This window comes from Neofelis nebulosa, chromosome 7, assembly GCF_028018385.1.
Source record: "Neofelis nebulosa isolate mNeoNeb1 chromosome 7, mNeoNeb1.pri, whole genome shotgun sequence".
Taxonomy (NCBI): Eukaryota; Metazoa; Chordata; class Mammalia; order Carnivora; family Felidae; genus Neofelis; species Neofelis nebulosa.
Genome location: NC_080788.1, coordinates 60,544,683 through 60,570,972, shown reverse-complemented (window position 1 = coordinate 60,570,972; position 26,290 = coordinate 60,544,683). Strand labels below are relative to the sequence as shown.

At 38.3% G+C, this 26,290-nt stretch overlaps 1 protein-coding gene across 8 annotated transcripts in view; it reads right to left on the bottom strand.

The window, feature by feature from the left end:
- The window catches only part of TP53BP1 (tumor protein p53 binding protein 1), a 97,387-nt gene that overhangs the window by 51,174 nt on the left and 19,923 nt on the right, over positions 1-26,290 (bottom strand). For 7 of the 8 annotated variants that reach the window (XR_009264189.1, XR_009264188.1, XM_058737955.1 and 4 more), the window contains exons 2-12: positions 20,180-20,369; positions 19,419-19,603; positions 19,120-19,213; positions 18,600-18,684; positions 10,698-10,831; positions 9,972-10,130; positions 9,465-9,594; positions 7,502-7,668; positions 5,801-5,927; positions 4,782-4,876; positions 1,409-1,617 (exon numbers count right to left, since the gene is read on the bottom strand). Coding sequence is in view for 6 of the 8 variants with exons in the window: in XM_058737955.1 (XP_058593938.1) it covers positions 1,409-1,617; positions 4,782-4,876; positions 5,801-5,927; positions 7,502-7,668; positions 9,465-9,594; positions 9,972-10,130; positions 10,698-10,831; positions 18,600-18,684; positions 19,120-19,213; positions 19,419-19,603; positions 20,180-20,186 (1,392 nt within the window). In the remaining 2 variants the exon portion in view is untranslated. Of the gene's footprint in view, positions 1-1,408; positions 1,618-4,781; positions 4,877-5,800; positions 5,928-7,501; positions 7,669-9,464; positions 9,595-9,971; positions 10,131-10,697; positions 10,832-16,440; positions 16,577-18,599; positions 18,685-19,119; positions 19,214-19,418; positions 19,604-20,179; positions 20,370-26,290 lie in introns of those variants that run through there. The other variant, XM_058737960.1, reaches the window with a different exon arrangement.

The following is a 26,290-nucleotide window of genomic DNA, read 5'->3' as shown; positions in this document are numbered from 1 at the left end:
ATGCCACCAAATCGCTTCTGACTGGCATAAAATGTAATTTTTAACAAGTTTTAAAACTCCAGAAAGCAATTAAACTACTTTCTTCCTAATGTCTCCTCTACACTAAATTTAAAATGTATTTCATTATTATTCATTTTTAAATATACTTTTGTTATAACATCTGTAAACTGAAAGACATGAAAGAAGTTTTCCCAGTAACACTAAAACAATCCTCCCAATTAGTCTGTTAAAAGGAGGTATTTAGATTGAACATGTAATATAGTCACTTAGATTTAGTTAAGGACCTTCAATTCACTATGAATAAAACCTGCACTTTATTTTTTTAGCATTTAAATTTAGAATTACACAAGAGAGATGTTAGTTCTCCCTTGCTTTTATAAATGAAGAAAACTAACGTCGCATTTGAAAACTAGAAACCAAGGGGGCCTGGGTGGCTCAGTCAGTTGAGTGTTGGACTCCAGGTATCAGCTCAGGTCGTGATCTAATGGTTCCTGAGTTCAAGTCCCACACTGGGGGCTTGCCGTCAGCACAGAGCCCACCTGGGATTCTCTCTATGTCTCTCTGCCTCTCCTCCGCTTTGTTTCTAAAAATAAATAAACTTTCGGGGTGCCTGAGTGGCTCAGTTGGTTAAGTGGCCGACTTTGGCTCAGGTCATGATCTCGCAGTCCACGAGTTCGAGTCCCACATCAGGCTCTGTGCTGACAGCTTGGAGCCTGGAGCCTATTTCAGATTCTGTGTTTCCTTCTCTCTGACCCTCCCCCATTCATGCTCTGTCTCTCTCTGTCTCAAAAATAAACGTTAAAAAAAAATTTTTTTAAATAAAAAATAAATAAATAAATAAATAAATAAACTTTCAAAAAAAATTTATAAAAAAAGAAAGAAAGAAAACTAAAAACCATCTTGATACCCTCAGTACAGGAATGTACTGAGGGAATTCACTTATGGTACATCCACTCAGAGAAATATCATACAAGTTTTCAAAAGACAGTATAAGGACTATGTAACACTGAAAAACCATTATGGTGCAATGTTAACTGGAAAAAGAAGATGAAAGTTGTATGTTCACTATAAATAACTTTATTTTAAAAAAAGCAGGCGTGTGGAAAGACAAAAATGATAGTAGCAGTTGTGTTAAAATAGAATAATGATTAATACCCCTTTCAATTTTGCACTAACATTTTCAAAAATTTAAAGACCTAGTATAAAATTTAAACATAAGTAACTCTGGAAATGTTCTAAGACTAGATTGTGATGACAGCTGCACAACTCTGTAAATGTACTAAATATTGCTAAATTATATACTTGGAATCAGTAAATTTTATGTTTATACATGATACCTCAAAAATTGTTAAAAAAAAAAAAAAAAAAAAAGACATTCAGAGGAAAACACTTTTTCTATAATACTTACATGAGAAAATTCAGGCTGGGATGGGATAGGCAGTGACCCAGGAGTGAAGACTGGTGTGCTCTGAGACACTGGTGTTGAGGCTTGAGGTGATATAGTGGGCTCAGGTGGGAGAGGGGGGTGTTCTATCTCCAGTGGTTCTTCATCTTGTAGTTTCTTCTCAAAACACTCTCCTTTTCCTTCTGATAACATGGACATGTCCATTGGCTCATCTGGTTTAAAACAGGAAAAACAAATTGAGAAATAAACACTCATCAATATTACTCATGTTCCAATACCACTAGTAACAACTGTATCACAGCAATTTCCATTCCTAAAAAAATAATGATTTAATTTTCAGAAAAGCTGACAGATTAATAGTAGACTGAGTCTAAGAAATCTAGCAATGCTTTCTTCCCCTGGGAGGAGGAAGGTCCACACTCTCCAAATCCTCAGATATAGATTTCATTGGGGTGGGGGAGGGGGCATTCATCTGGGGATACCCACTCATCCCCTTGAAATGTTAAATTAACTCAGCTCCTCTGAACCCCTTTCCCTACCATTACTCAGTTTTTCCACATTTTGTATGGGAACACCCACGTTAATGTCACCTAATTTAACCATCGTATATTCTGCCACAGGCCTTGAGAGGCAGCGAATTTATTCACCACTCCAATATCTACTTATTTATGAACTCATTACATTTGCATTAACAATTGCTAAGCACAGAGAAATGAATGCCAGGAAAATACAGAAGAAGAAAAAATCTGTCAGTGCCAATCAGCAGTGATTTATCAAAGAACTAAGTGTAAGCCACTAATCCTGAGATAAATTGCTCAAGAGTGAAACACAAACACACACCACCACCACCTCCCCAATGCTTTCCCATAGTATACTACCCACCTGTAGGCTAACAGGTTCTTCCTCAGAGCCAGCCTAGCTAGCTAGGTCTTGATTTATCAACCCTTTTTCCCCTATTTTACAACTTGACCCCAAACAGGCTTCCTTCTAGACCACATTCACAAATTATCTATATATACCACTAAGTTTTTCCCTGCCACCTACATTCATGCTACTGACTATACCTCACCTTGGTGCCTACCCTTGCTGCTTTGCTTGATTTAACCTCACATTCCAGTCTAATGCTAGGTTCCAGATCTGGTGCTGCAGGCCTTGAGCATGCTAGCACAGCTGTGCTAAGTATTTTCATTACACCGTTTCAGTTTCATTTTCATCTCTCTCGCCATGACAAAGTACTTATTAAGGACCTACTGTTCTAAGCACTACATATAAAAAGGTTAATAATTTTAGAAAGAAAGAAAAGAAAGGAAGGAAGCAAGCATATATAGAGCCACAAACAGTTATGCACATGTTAAGCAAACACACTAAATCCAAAATACAATTGACAGGAGAAAATACAGTATGTTATATGAAAGAATAAAAAAGAATGCTGAATCATATATATAACATAATCCCAAGTCTGTAAAATACTTCTTTATGCATAGAAAATACTCTGAAAGGAAATATATCCAAGTGCTAATCATGTCTGGATTGTGGTATCCAGGTCACTTTTATTTTCTTATTACTTTCCTATGGGCTTTCCAAACTTTCTACAGTGAGTATTAATTATGTTTACAATCATGGAGAAAGTATTTTTAGTATAATTATATTTATGTGATATTCAATTTTCACACTATAAATAGAAAAAATGGTTTTAAGTACAAACCAAACTTAACTTGCATTAGGATTTTTGTGGAATGGATTGACTTTTATTTTTTACTAAAGATATTATTAATCATGCTATGCTTAATATGATACCAGTCTATTTGGCTACCTACAATTGACTTCAACACAAACAACAAGACCCAAATTTAATGGCAAAAGAAAGTTAAGATTACATTTTGTCATGGGTAAATTAAACCTGAAAAAGTTAAACATATTTCTATATTTATATCACTCAAGAGTAGAGACAGCAGGATATCATAGGAGGCATATAAACAGATGAGACCATAGGACCTGGAGGCAGCTGCCAGAGTTCAAATTCTGCCTCTATGACTTAGTTGTGAAATCTCTCTGTGACTCCATTTCCTCATCTGTAAAATGGAGATAAAACATCTACCTCGGGTTGCCTGGGTGGCTCAGTCGGTTAAACATCTGACTCTTGATTTTGCCTCAGGTCATGATCTCACAGTTCCTGAAATCAAGCCCCATGGTGGGCTCTGCACTGACAGCACGGAGCCTGCTTGGGATTCTCTCTCACCCTCTCTCTCTGCCCCTACCCTGCTCTCTCTCAAAACAAATAAATATTTTTTAAAATTAAAAAAAAAAAAAAGTAACACCTATTTCTTAGTATTGTTGTGAGGGTTCAATTAAAAAAAAACAAAAACATGGGGCGCCTGGGTGGCGCAGTCGGTTAAGCGTCCGACTTCAGCCAGGTCACGATCTCGCGGTCTGTGAGTTCGAACCCCGCGTCAGGCTCTGGGCTGATGGCTCGGAGCCTGGAGCCTGTTTCCAATTCTGTGTGTCTCCCTCTCTCTCTGCCCCTTCCCCGTTCATGCTCTGTCTCTCTCTGTCCCAAAAATAAATAAAAAACGTTGAAAAAAAAAAAAATTAAAAAAAATAAATAAAAAAAAACAAAAACAAAAACAAAGAAAAGCACCTAGAGCCAAAGAGAAGCACACCAAACAGTGCCTGGCATACCGTAAGTGCTTAATAAATATTAACCATTATACCATCATTGGTATGTGAAAGAATTAAAAGGAGAAAATCATGAAATTTATTGGAAAAGACTTCGTAAAAGTAGTAGGAACTTAGAAATACCTTGAGTGACTGGATATAAGACTAAGAGAGAGTAAAAGAGATATAGATAACGAGATAAATTAAGTAAAAAGGAAATCTTTCTTGTGAATAAAGTAATGTAAAATCACCAGGTCCTCAAAGGAGGAAGTGAATGAAATCAAAATTTCTACGACCTGCTCCTAGCCATTCTTTGACTAAAACTGCTTGATGATAACAAAAATAACATTTAAATAGCAAAAGAAACAATTTTTGGTTCCCTTTCCCTGGAAGCATGTCAACATGTTGCTGGAAACTTCTGGGTTATTAGTAATAAACCCAGTTCTTCACCAATAAACTAATATAACATACTATTCTGAGTTCTATCTTAACAAATTTTACCCTACAGATCTTTTTAAAAATTAAGTCAAAAATACAGAATTCTCATAAGAATGAGCCCCTTATACTAGGCCACATCCCTGAAGGGGAGATAGACATGAGTCCTACTGAATAGTTTAGGTCACAGTGTCTGAACATATAAAGAAACAGTACGTTCTGCAAGGCAGAAGAAGTGCTGCTGCTCGTCTAATCTGAGAGCAACAGACAGATCACCAGAGCTCACCTTTTCTCCCTTCTTGCTCTGTGGGACTGCTAGGAACGATAAAAGGGGTAGATCGGAAAGCATCAGGGGAAGGAGCAACAAGATCTGAGGAATTCCTTTATACAAAGAGAGAATCACAGGTTATTGTACCACAGCCACAGTTGTGCATTTGTTTACTTTCTGATAGCAAAAATATCTAAGTCATCCAAACAAATCTTATTAGCAATCTCTCAAACATCTACCTGAGGCTGATGGAAGAGCCATGAATAATACTTAACTATTTCTCACACCAGACATATCCAAAATTAGAATTAAAAAAAAAAAAAAAAAGGATAAAGCCATATGATTATAAGAGAAATAAACAATCAAACACAAGGACATCATGATTGCAAAGCAAGATGACAAAGAGCTAAAAAATAAATTCACGTGCAAAACTGAGGTAAAAATACTCCAAATTTTACCTAATATTAGAAAGATCATGCACATTTTTATTTCAAAAAAAAAGCAAATCTCTTTGCCATAACAGCGAGATAAAGAACTGCAACTAAGGTCAACTATAGTACAATCTATTCTCCACCCCTATGCGGTTAAATGGAAAGAACTGCTGGTCAAATAGAAGAGCAGTATGCTTGTTTTGGTTGTATAACAGAATATAACTGGGCAGTTTCTGTCTAGTGAAACAATTGGGCTACTATTATAAACTTCCAAATGGGGGAGTGCCTGGCTGGCTCAGTCAGAAGAGCATGCGACTCTTGATCTCAGGGTTCTGAGTTCGAGCCCCAAGTCGACTGTAAAAATTACTTAAATAAATAAAACTAAAAAAATAAATAAAAAACCTCCATATGGGAAAGCAGAGCTACCTGCCTTCAATAGGTCCACTAAGTTCTTAACTCCAAAATTCTAAAGCCTAGAGTTTGCTTTTTGGAGTTTGCTTTTTGATTTTAAAAAGAATTCTAGACTAGCAATTTCAGCTCTTTCAACCTTAGCCTAAGACCCTCAGATACATGTTTCTTTGGCAGAGCTATTTTAGGCTTACTTACGTGGAAAGACTCTCCTGAACAAGGGACCTCTGACCAGAGAGCTGCAGGAGGTGCAGAGTGGTGGCAGGTGTGGAAGCCAGAGAACATCCACCTTCTTCCCTTGAAGGAGTAGAGCAACCATCAGAAGCTATTTTAAAAGAGAGAGAGAGAGAGAGAGAGAGAGAGAAAATCTAGTTTCATTTGCTTCTCAGATTGACAATCCTGAGTTTAAAAAAAAAAAAAAGGAAGAGGAGGAAGAAGAAAGCAAGCAAGCAAGCCACTCAGTACTGCAAACAGTAAGATCAGTGTTTCCCACCATGTTCCAAGAGAGCAGAAACTGTTTTCTAATAGTAGTACAATCAATGGAATGCCATGCTAACACAAATTCTAAGTGACCACTAAATACCATCCTCCCTAAATTACGGGTTTCTTTAATATAGAATTGACAAAACATATTCCTTAGTCCTTTCCATCATGATTAAACCTTGGGAGGAAAAAGGCAGAATCCTTACCCCTCTGCTTGGCTGCTCTGCTTCTTGTGAAGCTTCTATTGTAAAACAGCAAGTAAGCCTTTTATTCCAAGGTCTACCTATGGTGAAGTAAAGCTCATGCCATGAAACAGATGGCAGACGTAAAACAATGTGCATCACACCTGATGATATGAATGCAGTTTTCATGATTAGAACCTGGGCCTCCTCAGAGGAGACAGAAAATACTAATGCGTTAATAAAAGAATATAAGAGCAGCCATTATTGACTTATATTATGAACAATCTCCTGTTGGTCACTTCTCAGCAACAGACAGGGGTATTAGCTGCATTAATCCCAAGTATAAAGGAATTTCTTTCTGCTAGGCCATAACTTCCTATTTCTGACAGATGAACTAACTAATAAATAGATGAGTAGGCAGACTATTGCCCAGGGGATTATGAAAAACTTAACACTTAATTACCATGATATTAAGATCTGAAGACCTATGATGACTCTAATAGCTATTCTGTCCTTAATATTAAATTTACTATATTATTCCTCAAAATCTCCATTTCCAACACAGAGAGAAAACTATGTTAAAATGTAAAACAGGGGCGCGTGGGTGGCTCAGTCGGTTGGGCGTCTGACTTCGGCTCAGGTGGTGATCTCACTGTTCGTGAGTTCAAGCCCCATGTTAGGTTCTGTGCTGACAGCTCAGAGCTTGGAGCCTACTTCGGATTCTGTGTCTCCCTCTCTCTCTGTTCCCCACTGTTTGTGCTCTGTCTCTCAAAAATAAATAAAGATTAGGGGCGCCTGGGTGGCTCAGTCGGTTAAGCGGCCGACTTTGGCTCAGGTCATGATCTCGCGGTCCGTGAGTTCGAGCCCCGCGTTGGGCTCTGTGCTGACAGCTCAGAGCCTGGAGCCTGCTTCCGATTCTGTGTCTCCCTCTCTCTGACCCTCCCCCATTCATACTCTGTCCTCTCTCTGTCTCAAAAATAAATAAACGTTAAAAAAAAAAGAGAAAATTTTAAAAAATAAAGATTAAAAAAAATTTTTTTTTAAATGTAAAACAGCAATCATTCCCAAAAAGCCTTTCTCATTAATCAGTTAGAATTGTATTTTCCTTCCATACTACAAACAAGTCTGCATACCTATAAAGTGCCTTCTAATTCAAACAGTAGGCTCAGAACAATAATAATAAAGTTTAGATCGTCGGAGAAGAGGAGCTACAGCAACTAATCACTCTTTATACCTGTTTTATTGCTCTGGTCAAACAAGTCTTCCTGAGTTGACAAAACCTCAGGCTCTGGGGACTTCTGAATCTGCAGTCCACCTTCCAAAAGTTCTTGAGCAGGTATTTGTTCTTTTGTTTCCACAGCAGCAAGAGATACTTTGCGACAAGGAGGCATGTCCTCTGACCTAGGAAATTCAAACCACCAGGAGAAAAAGTTGCTATACATTCAAATGCTTTCACCTTTGAATTAAGATTTTCCTGGGGCACATGAGTGGCTCAGTCTGTTGAGCAACTGACTCTTGATTTCAGCTCAGGTCATGATCTCATGGGCATTGAGGTTGGGCTCCACACTCAGCATGGAGACTGCTTAAGATTCTTTCATTCTTTCTCTCCCTCTGCCTCTTCCTCTCTCTCAAAAAAAAAAAAAAAAAAAAGAAAAGAAAAGAAAAAAGAAATAGAAGAAGCTTTTCCTGTTATGTATTCTCTAATAATTTCAAAACTTCCAGGGGCTCTATTTATTCAAAGTTGAAACAAGCTACTTTTTATAATGACATGAAGACCTCAGCCCATTTAAAATCTTGTCTCAGTCTCTCACACAGCAATTTTCCAACTTTGCTCACAGCTGTGCAGCATGCTGTCCATGATTTCTCATGAGTGATTCAAGGATTTTTGTTACATATACTGTTACCTACGTGAGCATGAAGGATTCTAAACCAAACCACAACAATGCCAGTCCTAATGAGGACTTTCCACAAAGTTTAGATGTGAATTATCCTCTGTGCTATTGCCACACACATTATCTGCTGCTGACCTTTTCCATTTGTTCTGCTCAACCTCACCCCCAAACCAAGAATCCTTCATACCAATACCACTCACACATGTAAAACTCTCATTGCTGGCCCCTTTCCAGAGACTTGGGAGGTTCGCCTATTAAAAAGTTAGCAAAACTAGCTACAGGGAAACTTCCTAAAGAAAAACCTAAAATGTCAGCCCGTGTGAGGGTGAGTGTTTTGTATTAGAAAGACAACTTCTCTTGGGGTGCCTGGGTGGCTCAGTCGGTTAAGCCTCCGACTTTGGCTCAGGTCATGATCTCATGGTTCATGCGTTCAAGTCCTGCATCAGGCTCTGTGCTGACAACTGGAGCCTAGAGCCTGCTTCAGATTCTGTGTTTCCTCTCTCTCTGCTCTTCCCCTTCCCCTGTTCGTGCTCTCTCTCCCTCAAAAATAAACAAACATTAAAAAATTAAAAGAAAAAAAAAAGACCAAACAACTTCTCTTGATAGTCAACTTTGTTCAGGACTCCATTCCCCACCATTTGTATTGAAGGAAGTTATAAGAAAATACTGAATGCTTATTCAAGTGCTTATTCCCAAACTGGACGCATCCCACTTTTCCTCTGCCATATCCAAACGTGAGCTGTTGACCAGAGGCAATGCAGTTTGGGACACGATAATCACCAGAGGCACAGCAGAAGGATAAGCCCAATTCCTACCAATTCCACTATAGGACTTGGGAAAAGAATACGTCCATAGCTATACCATAAACTATTAGATGTAGGATACATGAGGACTGAAAGCAATCTGGGTGTTCCTCAATTGTAAGAACAGTAAATTTTCAAATATAATATTCATGTGATTCCTCATAACACTAGAGATAGAGAAAATAGGAACTCCTCCCACAGAGACAGTGTCTCTGTAGACAAAGATCAGAGAGGAATGACAACCAAAGATTAAGGAGTCATGCTTACAATTAACGGCAACAATAAAATGGCTTTGTAATATGCCTAAAGATAAGGACACGGTTAAGAATTCATAAATAATTAGTTTCCACTGGACCAGAAATATGCACAGTACAAGGGGGGAGGAAAATCAATAATTTCTAAAAATGTTTCCATCTAGCCAAGTAAAACAAGTATGAAACTTAAAAATACTTTCTAGAAACTATAAAGTACTATAGCAGAAACCTAAAAGAGCAGAGTTTACCTTGCAGGTGGTGAACTTTGCTCATCTACCACATGTACATCCTTACTGGGCTGTGCTACCACAGGGACATCCTTGCTGGGCTGTTCTGCCATGGGCGTATCTTCATTGGACTGTTCTTCATGCTTAATTGCTTGAAGTTTTAGAAGACAGGAAGGAGATACTTAATTTTCCAAAGTACTAGAAGCAGTCCCAGATGCTTTTTTAAAGGCAAAGATTTAACAAAAGAAGTCCAATTTGAAAATATAAACAGACATCAATGCAAAAAGAAAATAACCAGTAACCTTAATCAAAACTAACCAAACCAAACTAAAACAAACCTTTCCAAAACTCTTAATCTGCAACCCATCAACTAACAAGTATTTGCCAGACAACTCTGCAACCCTACTATATTAACTTGATTATATTAACCTAGTAGTTATAAACTGTATTAAGGAATGAATAACTAGCTCTAGCTTAGGACGAAAATGCTTATAAACAATTCCAAATGCCAAAAAACATGTTTCATACCAATATTAGCATCCACATCAGACAGCCCAGTGTAACTAGAGTTGGTAGTTACTGGCAGTACAGGCTCTTTGTCTACTTCATATGTCACAGTATGTTCTTCAACATCCTGGCTCTGGGAGAGTTCCAGAACTCCAAAGCCCAACTGTGATGGGGCAGGATCTAGAAATAAAACCCCAAGAAGTTAGGTAGCATCCCACAATATTATGCACTGTGTAAGGTCCTGTCCCTTAGCAAAACAAAAAGGTCATTTTAAGTCCTTCACAAGAAAGCCCTGCCTCCAAAGTTTTTCAAAATAAACTCAAGAATAAAGGCACTAAAAGTGAAAGGGAAAAATACATAACGAAACAAAAATTACATATTCTAAAAGCTTCTGAGCACCTAACATATAGGTAGACTATGTCTACTTTCTGAAGATATACATAAACCATACCCACACACACAGTAATTCAGATTATACTTCCACCCACAAAGCATACATTCCCAAAATATTTGAAAACCAAATGTAACAAGAGTCAATATGCAGAAAGAGAGCTATCCAATGAGCATCAAATTCCTGAACATGAAATTAGGGGGAATATCTTAGACAAATGCGACTTTCTTAATGACTATCCTCATTTTAATGATGAGAAATCTATAACCTGATAACAAAGAGAAATTTGGATATCTTCATGCTTATGTTAAAGGGACTTAGAACAATCTACTATCTAGATAAAGGCATAAAGCTACCTTCAGCACCAAGGGAGTGTGTGGTAGTATCATCTCTAATATCTTCTTCCTTTTCCTCCTTCTCCTTCTCTTCTACCTCCTCTTCTTTCTCTTCTCCCACAGGAGGAGCAGATTCCACTGACATTCCCAAAACACTACATGGAAAGACACAATCATGTGTTCTCAGATAGGTTGGGACACTTTGCTCAAAGCACTCTTCTAAATTTATTGTAACAGCCCACACACCAACCACCTCTTACGCAAATTTGAAAAAAGTAAAAAGCCTCGCCCCCATCAGTGCTTCTTTCTACAAAAAGCACCTGAAAGGATAACAACTCAAAACGCTGCACTGAATTAAAGAACACAAAATATTTAACAGAAGAAAGGAATAAACACATTTGAGTTTTCACTTTTTCCGAAAAAATATAAGCAGGGAGAGAAAAACCTTACTCTCAAGAGAATAACTGACAAGTGACACAGTAAGATATGCATTGGATATGCAGTGAAGGGACTCAAAGATACATCAGCTGAACCAGACACAGTTCACCAAAATATTTAAGAAAAATTTTTAATGTTTATTTATTTTTGAGAGAGAGAGAGAGAGTGAGTGCGGGGGAGGGTCAGAGAGAGAGAGGGACACAGAATCGGAAGCAGGCTCCAAGCTGTGAGCACAGAGCCTGACCCGGGGCTCGAACTCATGGACCACGAGATCATGACCTGACCCAAAGTCAGAAGCTTAGCCGACTAAACCACCCAGGGTCCCTACACAAAAATATGTTAGTATAAAAATCTTAGACTACATACATAGAACCAGAATGTCTGAATAAAATTCTGGTAAAAGGCCTGTATATTTAGAAGAAGTTAAGATTACAGGTCAAAAAACATAAAAGTAAAAGACAACAATCAGGAAAAAATACTACAACAAATAGAACAAAATAACAGTCTCCCTAAAATAGAAGGAATTCACATGAAGAACCCCAAGACATAGGTGAACAGACAGACAACTCATAAAAAAGGAATATAAGTATCTTAAACATGTAGGAAAATAGAGAAAACAACTGTTGCCCATCAAATTGGGAAAAAAAAAATTGTCAATACTATACTACTATTCAGTGCTACCCAAACCTGAGATAAGCACTATCATATACTGTTTACGAGACTCAACCATTGAGTTTACTATAAACTAATAGAATGTTTCTGGAGAACACTTGGAACATTTGCAAAAATGTTTCTAAAAAAACCTCCAAAACAATGTATACACCTAATAATTTCAATAATTTCAATTTTAAGAAATAATTTGAAATGTAGAAAAATCCTTATGCAAACTTATTTCTCAATGTTTACTGTAATTAAGAAATACCTAGGGGCGCCTGGGTGGCTTAGTCAGTTAAGTGGCCAACTTCAGCTCAGGTCATGATCTCGTGGTTCATGAGTTTGAGCCCCGCTTTGGGCTCTGTGCTGACAGCTCAGAGACTAGAGCCTGCTTTGGATTCCGTGTCTCCCTCTTTCTCTGCCCCTCACCCACCCACCCTCTGTGTCTCTCTCATAAATAAACATTAAAAAAAATTTTTTTTAACTTTTAAAAGAAAAAAACTTCAGTAAACTTATTAAGAGTTTCAACTGTCGGGGCGCCTAGGTGGCTCAGTCGGTTAAGCAGCCAACTTTGGCTCAGGTCATGATCTCACAGTTCATGAGTTCAAGCTCCACATCAGGCTCTGTGCTGACAGCTCAGAGCCTGGAGCCTGCTTCAGATTCTGTGTCTCCCTCTGTCTCTGCTCCTCCCCCACTCATGCTCTGTCTCTGTCTCTCTCTCTCTCTCTCAAAAAAGAATAAACGTTAAAAAAATTTAAAAAAAAAAGTCTTAACTGTCATGGGAAAAACGCCATGTTGTTAAGCAAAAAAGTCAGCAAACACAAAATTTTACTCTACACATGTCAGCTATCAAGTGTGCACACAAAAAAAGAAGGAAAATATGTCAAAATGTTTACAGCAATTAGCCTCTGGGTGGCAGAATTATAGATAACATTTTTGCTTCCTTGAAGCTTTCTACACATTTAATTATTTCATATAAAGACTACTAAGCAGAACTATAATGAGCATAAAGAGGTGAACACATAAATTTGCAAAGTTAGGGGACCATGATCCAAGGAAAAGGGACTAGTAAAGATTTTCACACACAAAAAATAGAACATTACCTACGTAACCAGGAAGACTAGTTACATAACCTCAGGAAATATAGCCCCAAGTTGAGTTTCTTGGGAAACAAAGTCCAAGAGCAAACATGACAAAATGTAGAAGAGCAATGAAAGACAGCACAAACCATATACTTTGGCTCTTCTTCAGTCTCCTTTAGTGGTTTTCCTTCATGTCCCTCCCTGACCTCTAAGTTCAGTGAGTCCTTGGAGCTCTTCTCCATCTTTACTCACCTCCTTAATGATCTTACCCAGGCTCATGGCTTTGAATATCATCCACATGCTTATGACTTTGCAATTTAAATCTCTAGCTTAAGACATTCCCCCTGAGCTCCATCCAGACTTGCACATCATCAAGTGTCTCCAATTGTTTATTGAAAAGGCAGCTCAACTTCAACATGTCTAAACCTGACCTTCTCCTCTTGCAGTCTTTTTCCATCTCATCTAGCAGCAACCCCATTCTTCTAATACTCAAACCAAAAATGCAGAATCATTGTTACCTCCTTCCTCTCATACTCCACCATCCAATCAGCCTTTGAATCCTATTTTCAAAAAACCCAGAATCTCACCACTCCTCATCTACTTCTACTCTGGTGTAGCCACAGTCATTTTGCCTAAATTATTTCAATAGTCTCCTACTTGGTCTTCCTGCCTCTGCCCTTGCTCCTCCTTCAGTCCATTCTCCTTTTTAATTTAAACGGATTTTAAATTTTTTCTCCAGCTTTATCAAGGTACAATCAACAAATAAAAATTGTACCCTCTTCTGTCTACTCTTGATCCAGCAGCCACAGTGATCCTATTAAAATCTAAGTCAGATCATGTCATTCCTGTTCAAAACCCTTAAATGCCCTCCTATCTCAACAAGAGTAACAGCTGACTTCCTCACAGTAACCCAGAAGGCCTTACATATTCTGGTGCCCCTTACTTTTCTGACCTCTTCTCCCAATTCTCTCCATCACTCTACTCCAGCCATGCTAAACTCCTTGCCATTTCTCAAATATTCCAGGCACACTCCTAACTCAAGGCCTTTGCACTTGGCTGTTCTCTATGCAATGATTGCACTTACCCCAGATAAGAGCAGAGATCACTTACTTAAGCATTTTCTTAATGTTTGTTTTTTTTTTTGTTTTTGTTTTTTTTTTTATGAGAGACAGAGCACGAGCAGGGGAGGGGCAAAGAGAGAAGGAGACACAGAATCCAAAGCAGGCTCCAGGCTCTGAGCTGTGAGCACAGAGCCCTATGCGGGGCTTGAACTCCTAGACCTTGAGATCATGACCTGAGCCAAAGGCGGACACTTAACTGACTGAGACACCCAGGCACCCCACTCAAGAACTTTTAATCAAATGTCTTATCAGCCAAGCATTCCCTAAGTCACCCTATCTAAACTTGCAACTCCTTTGATGTTTCCTATCCCCTTCTCTGCTATATTTTTCTCTTCAGCCCTTATCAGTTTCTAACATACTATTTACTTATTGATCATGTATTGCTATATCCCATACAAGAATGTAAGCTATATTAAGGTCTATGATTTTTTTTTCTGATCCTCTGCATCTCCAAAATTCAACAATGCTTGGCATATAGGAAATACCCAATAAATATTTGTAAAATGATCAGGTGAATCCAAACAGGCTTGAAATAAATCAGATTATAGGCAAAAAAAACCCAGTCCTAATGGTTAAACTTTTCTCCACTGTCTAAAGCTAATGGAAAGGAAAACAAAGGTTTAAATACGTTATTTAGAAGTACAAAAGTAGCTGACCTAAGAACTAAAATAATTATCAATAATTGGGAGTGTATGGAGTTAAATCCTCATCTTTCATTATGGAATTCAATTGTCTTAATTTGATAAAATAAGAAATGGCAGTATTAGTTTTACAATATTGTAAAATATTAGTTTTACAACAGTATTGAGCACCAGAAAGATAACCTCTCCAAGAAGTTAAAACACACAGCATAGCCTCTGTGAAAGGACACCAAGGGTGGGAAAGGACTCTGCTTTTAATTATAAGTTTTTTTTAAAATAAATTATGTATTTATATTACTGTTAAAAATATTTGACAGATCTCACTAAAATTAAAAAACCGCTCTGTGAAAAACCTTCTGAAGAGGATGAAAAGATAAACTAGAGTGAGAGAAAATATGTGCAAACCAGATAGCCTACAAAGGACTAATAACTAGAATATATAAAGAACTCTAAAAACACAGTTTTTAAAAATCCAATTAGAAAATGGACAGAAGACATGAACAAACATTTCCTTGAAAAGGATGTACAGATGGCAAATAAGCACATCAAAAGATTTTTAACATCATTTGCCACTAGGGAAATGCAAATTAAAATAATGTGATAGCACTACACATTTATCAGAACGGTCATAATAAGAAATTGTGACAACACCAAATGCTGGTAAAAATGGAGAGAGACTGGATCTCTTACACTGCTAGTGAAACTATATAATGGTATAGTTACTCCAGAAAGAGTTTGGCAATTTCTTAAAAAACTAAATATACAACTACCAAACAGCCCAGCAATTTCCCAATGCCCATTTATCCCAGAGATAGAAAGATTATGTTCACTTAAAAACTAGCACACAAAAGGTCAGAGCAACTTTATTTGCAATAGCCAAAACCCATATCAATCCAGCTCTCCTGCAACAGGTAAACGGTTAAACTGTGGTATATCCATACCATGGAACAACTACTGGGCAATAAAAAGTAATGAACCACTAATATATGCAACAATTTGGACAGATCTCCCAGGAGTTATGCTGACCTGGGGCGGGGGGGGGGGGGGGGGGGGGCGGAAGCGGGGAGGGAAGCCAATCCCAAAAGGTTAATGTATGATCCCATTTACATAACATTTCGAAATGACAAAATATTACAAAGGACAGTCTTAATTAGCGATTGCCAGGTGTTCAGGTAAGACAAAGAGGTGAATATGGTTATAAAAAGACAGAAAGACAGCACTAGGGTTCCTTGTGATTCTGGAACCATTCAGTATGTTGACCACAGTGGCAGATACAGAGGTAACTAGACTTCATAAAAATTCACATACATGAATACAAGTAAAAGTGGGGAAACTTAAATCATTCAGTAGATTTTATCAATACAGATATCCTGGTTAATATACTATAGTTTTGCAAAACGTTACCATTTGGGCAAAGTTTATAAAGGATCTCTCTCTATATACTATTTCCTACAACTGCATGTGAATCTATAATTATCTCAATTTTTTAAAATGTTTAATAGAGAAGGGCACCTGGCTGGCTCAGTCAGTGAAGCATGCAACTCTTAATCTTGGGGTTGTGAGTTAGAATCCCATGCTGGATGTAAAGAATACTTAAAAATAAAATCTTTAAAACAATAAAATAAAATGTTTAACAGGGAAATAAAACAATCTATATTTCTTTAGTATATTTTAGGATGCTCCATGTTTAGGACCATCAGCTTGGATCAACCAAACACTAGGTAAGAGAGGAAGATTTTTTTGGAATTTTATGCAAAAAGTTCACAAGCAGCTTTTTAAAAAATACTTGCATTAACGAATAAATACATACAAACGGAGATCAATATACCTGTGTTTTGAAGAACTTTCATTCTCTTGGAATCAACCCCAAATCCTTTCTAGATTCATGGCCTTTGCACTTGCAGTTCCCTCTGGAAAGCTCCTCCTCCCACCAGCCACTCTTCTCCCCAGCTCTTCAAACATGTCTAACAAATTCATATTTATAGTTTAGATCACATTCCTCAAAGAGGCTTACCCCTATCATACAGATTAGGTCATATTTTCTTTCTTTCCTCCCTCTTTGAAATAACAATTGTAACTGAATAGCTGTTTATGTAATGATTTAACACCTTTCTCCCTGTTGAATTATAAGTTCCATGATGGCAAAGCCCCTTTAAAACACCTTACCACAGTGCCTGCACATTTACTGAATGTAAACGTTCAAGGTTTTTTGGTTTTTGTTTTGTTTTGTTTTTTTAGGGAAAGGGCAACACGTCAATGCAAAAAGGGAAAAGTGATAGTATGGGACTTCTCTAACAGCACTGCTTCACTTATGAGGGGTATACATACTTCCTGCCCCCACTGGTTCAAACCAAGGTGCTGGGCCACAAAAACACAAATAACTTTGGCACACGTTCACTTTAAAGTATCATAAATTTAGGGGCGCCTGGGTGGCGCAGTCGGTTAAGCGTCCGACTTCAGCCAGGTCACGATCTCGCGGTCCGTGAGTTCGAGCCCCGCGTCGGGCTCTGGGCTGATGGCTCGGAGCCTGGAGCCTGTTTCCGATTCTGTGTCTCCCTCTCTCTCTGCCCCTCCCCCATTCATGCTCTGTCTCTCTCTGTCCCAAAAATAAATAAAAAACGTTGAAAAAAAAAATTTTTTTAAAAAAATAAAAAATAAAGTATCATAAATTTAAATGCCTACAGAAAGCAAAACAAGGTAACAAAAAGGGGTGAAGTGGCTAAGAACAAAAGCAAAAGTACTGCAATAAAAGATGAATAATTAACTTCAGTGTCCACATACAATAGTGAATTGTAGGGACTATGACAGACCAGAGCACTCATGCTCACCTATGCAGAGGTTAGCTGCTACTCACAGCTCTAGGCAAATGTTACCAATAATACAAAAGTTGCATTACCTCTGGACTAGTAATGCCAGAAGCTGAAAATCCAAGTTTTATGTAAATTTCCCCATTTAAAATTCTATCAATTATTTCAAATATATTTTACAACCATGTGTGGGCCAAAGACAAGCCACCTGCAGGTCAAAATAAGCCCACCAATTTGTAGATTGTTCCAAAGCACCAACTAATAATTTGGGAGAAAAAACTTATGTGCAAACAGAGTATTAAATAGAAGGCAAAAAAAAGGGGGTGGGAGGGCATTTATTTTTTAGATAAAACCATAGTCTTTCACCACCTCAACCTGACATTCTCCTCTTTGACTAGCTCCCTTTTCCTACTCAGCCACCACAAGGCTCCTGAAGTTATCTAAGTTCTCTTTTGATTTTAGTAATTTCAGGCAGGAGACTAAGAAGCACTGAATAGTAAAAAAGAAAGAGAAGGCACTGAAGTCAGGAGGCTCAGAGCTCAGTTGCCACTTATAAGCAATATATTCTAGAACAAGTTATCTAACATCTTCACCCATCAGTTTCCCCCTCTATGTAATGGAAAGAAGATTATGTCTTCACTGTACAGCTGCTCTAAGGATGAAATTAAATGGGAATATGTATCAAACATCCAATTCTGACAGAGGATCCTATCCTAACAGAGGATAAACTCAAAAAATGGACAATGTAAAACTACGCATAAGACAAAGTAAAAATTGAATACTGTTTAGCGTATGAATTAATAAACATCCTGGGTCTAAAACTGGTAATTTAGCTGGTAGATGGAAAGCATGCCTAATAGTTTTGATAATATGCCTAAAAATTTTTTGATTATTTTTTCCATTAAGTCATATCTATGCTAAGAATGAAGAATGATTATTTACTTTACATGTACAATACAAACCACAATTTGAATAATACAAGTGTAAAAAATGTTATTACCTTCACAAAAGAGATTCTGGCTATCAGTACTAATGTACCAGTGAATATGATCCTCAACTCCCACTATCTAATTCACAAAAATAAGATTAATCCCTTTATCGTTGGGATGAGGCAATAGGTACAGATAAAAGAAATGATCCATTAATAAATTTAAATAAATTCCTTCCAACACTAGTATACCTGCTTGTCCTGTTTGGCTGAGGTAACTGTTCAATGACCTGACTGATGGTATCACCTGTGTCCAAATGAGAAGAATCCATAGGGTCTGAAAAAAAAGAGTGGACATTAGTACAAAAGGCATTTACTACCGAACTTTAATACCAAACTTTAATACAAATTCAGAAATGTAGAAAATATCAATCTAATCATCTACATTAAAAAATCAACTTTCTGGGGCACCTGGATGGCTCAGTCGGTTAAGCATCCAACTTCAGCTCAGGTTGTGAGTTCAAGCCCTGCATCAGGCTCTCTACTGTCAGCACAGAGCCGGCTTTGGATCCTCTGTCCCCCTCTCCTTCTCCCTCTCTGCCCCTTCCCCTCTGGGTCTCTCTGTCTCTCAAAATAAATAAATAAGCTTAAAAAAAAAAAAAAACTTTCTGAGTGCCTTATACGCATTCACCACAACCACATAATGTTTAGATCCACCCAGTTACAACAAGCGCACTCTTGCAAAAGGGACTATTAGCTTTAAACATCTCACCTGCAGCTTTGTTTTCTTTCAGATGCTCATTGAACCCACTATTACTATCTCCTTGTTCTTCTCCAGCTGTTTGTTCAGGATTGGACACAACATCCTAAAAAACATACATACATAATATCCCTACTACATATGAAATAATCCAAAATAAGGCATACTTTTGTGAATGTGTTGATTTCGTTTTTCCAACCAATTTTATCCAAAAGATAGAGATCTCCTAAGTACTTAGATGTGCTAATTGTTCTTGATTAGATAAAAAAATAATTTTTCCTCAATCCTTTCCAAACAAGATTATCACTCACCAACACAGGGTTCTCTTTGTGTGTCTGTAGATTAGGAAGGTGTCGAGATAGCAGACTAAAGCGAGAACCAGAATCATCTTCTAGAACCTGGCTTTCAGGCTGAGAATCTTCAATTATCAGGCAAGGAGTGTCTTGCTGAGAGAAATCTGAATCCAACTGACTTCCAGTAGGGTCCATCTGCTCCCCTGGTATGGAATAACAAAAGATCAGTTCTGTGTAACCTACTAGCTTTCCTCTCGCAGTCTGAGCTTAAATAATGGGGCGGAGGTGCAAGAACTAGGAAAAGGGACCAGTCTAGGACTCCAATTAGATTATATTTATAATCGCTGCAAACACTTTCCTATCAAACCTCCCAAGGCCTTATTTCCTCGTTATTTACTATCAGTCTGCCAATCCTTCTCTTCCTCTTCTTTTCCATCACCTTCCCGTAGACACCCTTTCCCCTCCTTCCTAACCTCTTCTCTCCCCGCCTCTTTTTCCATCCCCCACAACTCTCCCTGCGTCTTTCTGGCGCCTCTACCGCCCCCCAAAAGGCTGCTTTGTAATTTCTGTTCGCCAGAACACTCACAGCCCTTCACGTTTACTCAAGACCACCCAGCCTTCTTAGCTACTGCTTCCCCACCCCCTCCTCAGGGCCCTCCAACCCTTTCCCCGTCACCGCCGCCATGCTTGCCACCCCGCCCCCTCCGGTCAGCCATCCCTTCAGACCCGAAACCCAAGCCTTCAGAGCTCACTGCGCCCCCACTTTCTGCAAACGGTACCAGGCATCCCGGCGGGAGATCACTCGCGCTCGAGCTAGAGGTCTCTGCACACTCCCCAGCTCCCTCCAGCTCGATCCCCAGGTCGCCGCTGTAGCCACCGCCGCCACCGGCCGCGAACTCCCCCTTTTCCCGTCGCGTCACGCAGTACCGGCTCCCCCATTCGCTGCTGCTGCCCGCCACTCAAGAAGTCCTGTGGATGATTCGAGGTTGAGGCAGAGTCCCCCGCCCCACGTAAGAAAAAGGAACACCGCGGCGTGTTTCCATGGCAGCATGGACGTTGCAGGCCCTCCCCCTAGTACAGCCAGAGAATGACAGTATCCTTGAACCGAAGGGACCTTGAGAGGGCGTGAAATATATTCCCCTGCCTCCAGAACAATTGTGTGTACCACTACTCAGATATAAGAGAAGAGACTGCTTTTCTATCGTTCATGCACTTTGAGGCCCCTTCTCTTACCTTCTTCCGTAGAAAAGCAGAGGGTTCCCCAATTTCTAATAAAAGGGCAAAGACGAGGATCCAGGATGGCTAGTACTTCAGAGCTGGTGAAACTGAAGACAGACAGGATGCTTGGGGTTTTACCTGTGTCACTTAGAATCCCTTTTGTGGGCCTCTAACTGAATTCGAGGGCCTCACATTATGCCTCTGACAGTTTAGGTTTGGTTTGGGTTTTGTTTTTTTTTTTTTTCCTTTACATTGTCTGAGGTCCCCAATAAAGCATATTTTTCCCATTGCCCTCTGCAGTCTGGAACGTAGGTCAAGCTTCACATTCGCTTATCATTGCCCTCTCTTTTATGAGATTGAAACCTAAGGAGACTATAGCCCCAGACATTTTTTTGCACTTCCCATTGAATTAAGCAGGGTGATTCTCAGACTCCGTGGAGAAGAGAACAGCTGCCGCCCCTTTAACTACATGACCTCAAAAATCCCTCCCAAGCCTTGAGAGTCTATTATCCTAATTATGGTGCCAGGGTCTTATAGAAGGTGTGGCAGCTGGGACTTGTTTTAATGAACTAGACACCATAAGGAATATATGCTTTGTTTTATTTAAGTGGTGGTTGGATCTAGAATGGAATTCTAGCTAGAGCAGCTGTCAGTGGGGAAAGTACCTAGCCCAACGCCAAGCACATACATAGCTGGCATTCAGTAGGAGGTAGTTTTCTGTCTCTACCCCAGGTTCAGAATGACTTAGGTATAGCCCAATCATGATTTTCCAAGATTCTAAATGCCCAATTTAGTACCTTATATAAACTAAGAGAAAGTGGAGCTTCCTATAAACCAGTCTTCTCCCTGCTTTTATAAATTACAGTGATCACATTTTTTAAAACAAAAATCAAAGCATATCATGTGAATATATGCTACTTATGGAAACAAAAGGACAGAACCTTTGAAATGAAACTGTCCTGAAAAACCTAGAATCTGTTGTTGCTGTAACTAGAATATAATTAGGGTCCCTGGAATGTTTTAATAGTGGAACAAAAATAGAATAGAACACACAGAGACACATCCCACTTCTTAATCTTGAAGTCATTTATAATTGATTCCTCCTTTCCTCCACTCCTAGTGCTGCAGAAGACCAGTGACCAAATAAATTTAATCCTGAAAGGACCAGGGCAGGTCGATATTAAAAACACTAGGTAGACAAAGTAAATTCATCTGCTCCATTTGTGAGGGCTCAAACAACCAGTTCCTATTGTGGGCAAATCTTGATATCAATTCCCATAAAAATACCCCAAAAGTCACTATACTTTTGCTCTTTTCTGTCCTGCTATTGCATTTCCCCTCCCCAAGTAAGACATAAATAAATAGGCCTTCTTGATTATTTGAAAAGCAAATTGCATGTGTTTGTTAAAACTCACAAAACTCTACACTAAAAAGGGTAAATTGAACCTCAGTAAACATGACTAAAACTAAATAGATAAGTAAATAAGACTGAGCCATTCCCATTACCAAATAAAACTGTGAAGAAAAACGGTGAATTCCTTGTTAGGCAGTATAACAATTAAATTAATCATTACATTACCCAGAAAGATTAGAAAATGCAGGCAGGATGGTTACCCACTGAGACTGACTGATTGTGGTTAGATGAGCAAAAGGCCTTTGTTGACTCCTAAGCTGCAAAGGACATCAGCACCGCTACCCACCTGCATGTACATCTTTAGCTAAGCCACCTCAGTAGAGAGAACTCTGATCTACCTCTAAAGACAAGAAAATCCCATCAGACTTTATGTTAACTCACTTTAAAATTTAATAAACCTCATTGTCAGAAATTTTTATTCCAATCATCTAACCTAAATCCTTTGTTCTAGAGCGTAAAGCCATTTCCTCTCATATTGTCTTTAATTGACAATTCATTTTAAAACCTAGATAAATTTTTGTACGGCTGGAATCATTTCACCTGGTCCAATAATTCCATAATATATTTCAACCAATGAAACAATAAATAGAAGTGTTATAAATCTAATTTGTTAGTCTTTTTCTGAGGTCTTCTCACAGACTTCTCTAAGCAAAAGAACCCCAGGTGGCTTAAATCTACCACACAGACACTATTTACCAACCTTTAAATTTGCTTCGTTATTTTCATCTGGAAACTCAGTTTGGGAGTTCAGTGGCAGAGAACCTTACTGATGATACAAGTACTGAATTTAATGAAAAATTATTACATATCCCTTTTAAGCAGCAATACTCAAGTATTACATTCTGACTTATATTTATATATAATTGATTTCAACCCCTAAGATGCCTTCTGTTGTACCTGGACCTATACAATCATGTCCAGTCATATACCAATGATATAATTAATAACATGTATCATATTTTCACTATATGGCAGGCATTGTGGTCTGTTTTACATTCATTACCTCACCTAAAAGCCTCATAACTCTCTGAGGGTTACAGATGAGGGCACTAAGGTTTAGAGATGAGATAATTTGTGTCATGTGTTAGAGCTAGCAAGGGAGAGGGTCAGAATTTAAACACAATCCCTAGTGTTCTAGGAATTCATAAGAATAAATTAATATGAAGAAAACAGAGGAGAAATTGAAAAGTTGTCAACTCCACATCCTTATGTAGAAGTTAAGTCAACAAAGAGGTGATGATATAATTAAAATGTGAAAGCAAATTGCTTAAGGTACTCAAAAATTGCCTATGATACTATATTATCTTCCTAACAATAGGCTGATAGACCTGGTACCTGCAACGCCTGTAGTGGAAGCAATCCCACTGGTCTGTATCTTATCTCTACAGAACTTCCTCCTGTTAATTTTAAGTAAACTTTTTATTTTGAAAAAAATTTCAGAGCAACAGAAAAGTTGCAAAAATAGTATAATTAAAATAGTATAATGGTCTCTTTCATAAACCCTTTCACCTAGATTCACACATTGTTAACATTTTGCCACATTACTCCTACTCAGTTTTTTTATTGTAATGTTAAAATATATATAACATAACATTTATTGGTTTAACCATTTTTAAGTGCACAGTGCAATGGAAATAAGAGCATTCATGGTTATGCAACCATTACCACCATCCATCTCCAGAATTTTTTCATCTTCCCAAACTAAAACTCTGTACCCATTAAGCACTTACTCCCCATTCCTCCTTCCCTCCAGCCCCAGGCAACCATCATGCTACTTTCTGTCCCTATGAATTTAACAACTGTAGGTACCTCATATAAATGGAACCATACAATATTTGTCCTTTTGTGTCTGGCTTAGTTCATTTAGCATAACGTCCTTGAGATTCATCCATGTTGTAATCTTAAAAGCATGTGTCAGAATTTCCTTCCTTTTTCAGGCTGAATAATAGTCCACTGTATGCATATATCACATTTTTAAAAAATATTTTACTGTTAAGTAATCTCTCTACCCAACATGGGGCTCGAACTCATAACCTCAAGATCGAGAGTCACATGCTCTCCCAACAGAGCCAGCCAGGTGCCCCTGTATAAATCATATTTTGTTTTTCATCCTCGTTCATTGTAACCCACTTTTCTAATCTCTCCAGAGCCCCAATTTTGCCACACCCAAGTATCCATGAAACCCTGGAAGCACATTAGCAGAGCACACCGCCCCTTACATCTAGAGGCATTTTCTAGCCAGCCAATCAGCAATAGGCCTTATCAGCTTGAGTCTTCCTCAAACACACAATACCAAGCATAATTGTGACAGTAGTATTAGCTGCAGTTTTCTCCCTCCCACCTTTCAAACGTCTAACCTAAACAGTTGAACTCAGAAAACAAAACAAAACAAAACAAAACAAAAGGCTGGGTTTCAACTCCACCAGGAGCCACTTGCCACTTACCTGGAAATAGAAAGGAAACTTTATGGTACGGAGGAGGTGGGTGTTGGACGGAATCTTTGCCCATATGAATACTGATGGAGACTACCATCCTCCCTTTGGTTTATTCCTCTTTTTCTAGCAGTACTCAAATCTCCATATCCTGATAGCATCTTTCCTCCATTTTACTCTCCTATCAAGCTCTTGGACTTTCTGTTTCCTTCCCCTCCAAATTCCATTTTCTCCACACACACCAGTAATTCTATAATCCTTTGCAATCTGGCTCCAATCTCCATAAACCTGGTGCCTAGCACAATTCCAGGCACAAAGCAGTTACTCTAAAAATCTTTGTTAATAACCAATTCTGAAAATTTCCTGTCAAATCACCTCATTAGCTTTTTTTTTTTTTAATTTTTTTTTTAACGTTTATTTATTTTTGAGACAGAGAGTGAGCGGGGGAGGGTCAGAGAGAGAGGGAGACACAGAATCGGAAGCAGGCTCCAGGCTCTGAGCTGTCAGCACAGAGCCCGATGCAGGGCTCAAACTCACGGACCGTGAGATCATGGCCTGAGCTGAAGTCGGACGCTTAACCGACCAAGCCACCCAGGTGCCCCTCACCTCATTAGCTTTGACTTTTATAGTACATGATGGTGTTCCTGATTCCCTCCTCCTTAGAATTCTCATTCTGTGACTCCAGAGTTCCTGGCTTTCCTCCCTCTCAGCTTTCTTTCCAATCCATAACTTCCTGCAATCCAGTACTACAGGATGAGAATTAAGAATTAAGAGTGGTATCAACATGCTACAACACGGATGGAACTTGAAAACATTATGCTAAGTAAAATAAGCCAGACACAAATGGACAAATATTGTATGATTCCATTTATATTATGTACATAGAATAGGCAAATTCATAGAGACATAAAGGGGAATGGGGGGGAAGGAGGAAAAGGGAAGTTATTGTTTAAGGGGTACAGAGTTGTGGTTTGGGAAGATGAAAAAGTTCTGGAGATGGATGGTAGTGATGGTTGCAGAATGTGAATGTACTTAATGCTACTGCACTGTACACTTAAACATGTTTAAATTGGTAAAGTTTATGTTATATGTATTGTACTACAATTTAAAAAGTTTTTGAATGAGACAACACTAAATTTCGGTATTTAAAGATACACACCTAAGTCATAAATAATAATAATAATAATAATAATAATAATAATAAAGAAACTATATGATTAACAATAAAAGTCAGAACTAGTGGTTAATTTTAGAGGAGCTAAAGAGGTTTTAATTCTTTTTTTTTTTTTTAAGGGGTTTTAATTCTTTAAGAGGCAAGGGTGGTGATTGGAAATGTTCTAATTTTATTACCAGGAGCATTAACAGGTATATTATGTATAATTCATACCTTTGCACATTTATATTTTATTCATTTTTATGTGGGTTACATTTCATAATAAAGATGATTTAAAATAGGGGCGCCTGAGTGCCTCTGTTGGTTAAGCGTCCAACTCTTGGTTTTGGCTCGGGTCATGATCTCATAGTTCCTGAGACTAAGCCCCGCTTGGGATTCACTCTCTCCTCTCTCTCTCTCTCACTCTCCCAAAATACATAAACTTTTTTTAAAAAAAGGTGATTTAAAATAAATAAATATCACTGATGCCAAAACTAGTAATGTGGTGGAAAAGAGGGTACTTACAAAGTCTCAAAGTATCTCCCTAAAATGTATTAAATTATTACAAACAGAAAGTAGTACATTTGCAGTGAAAAAAAACTCATGTTCACCAACGTAACCAAATGATTCCAGTTAACATCACTAGTAATGGGACAAAATACCATCATGTGTC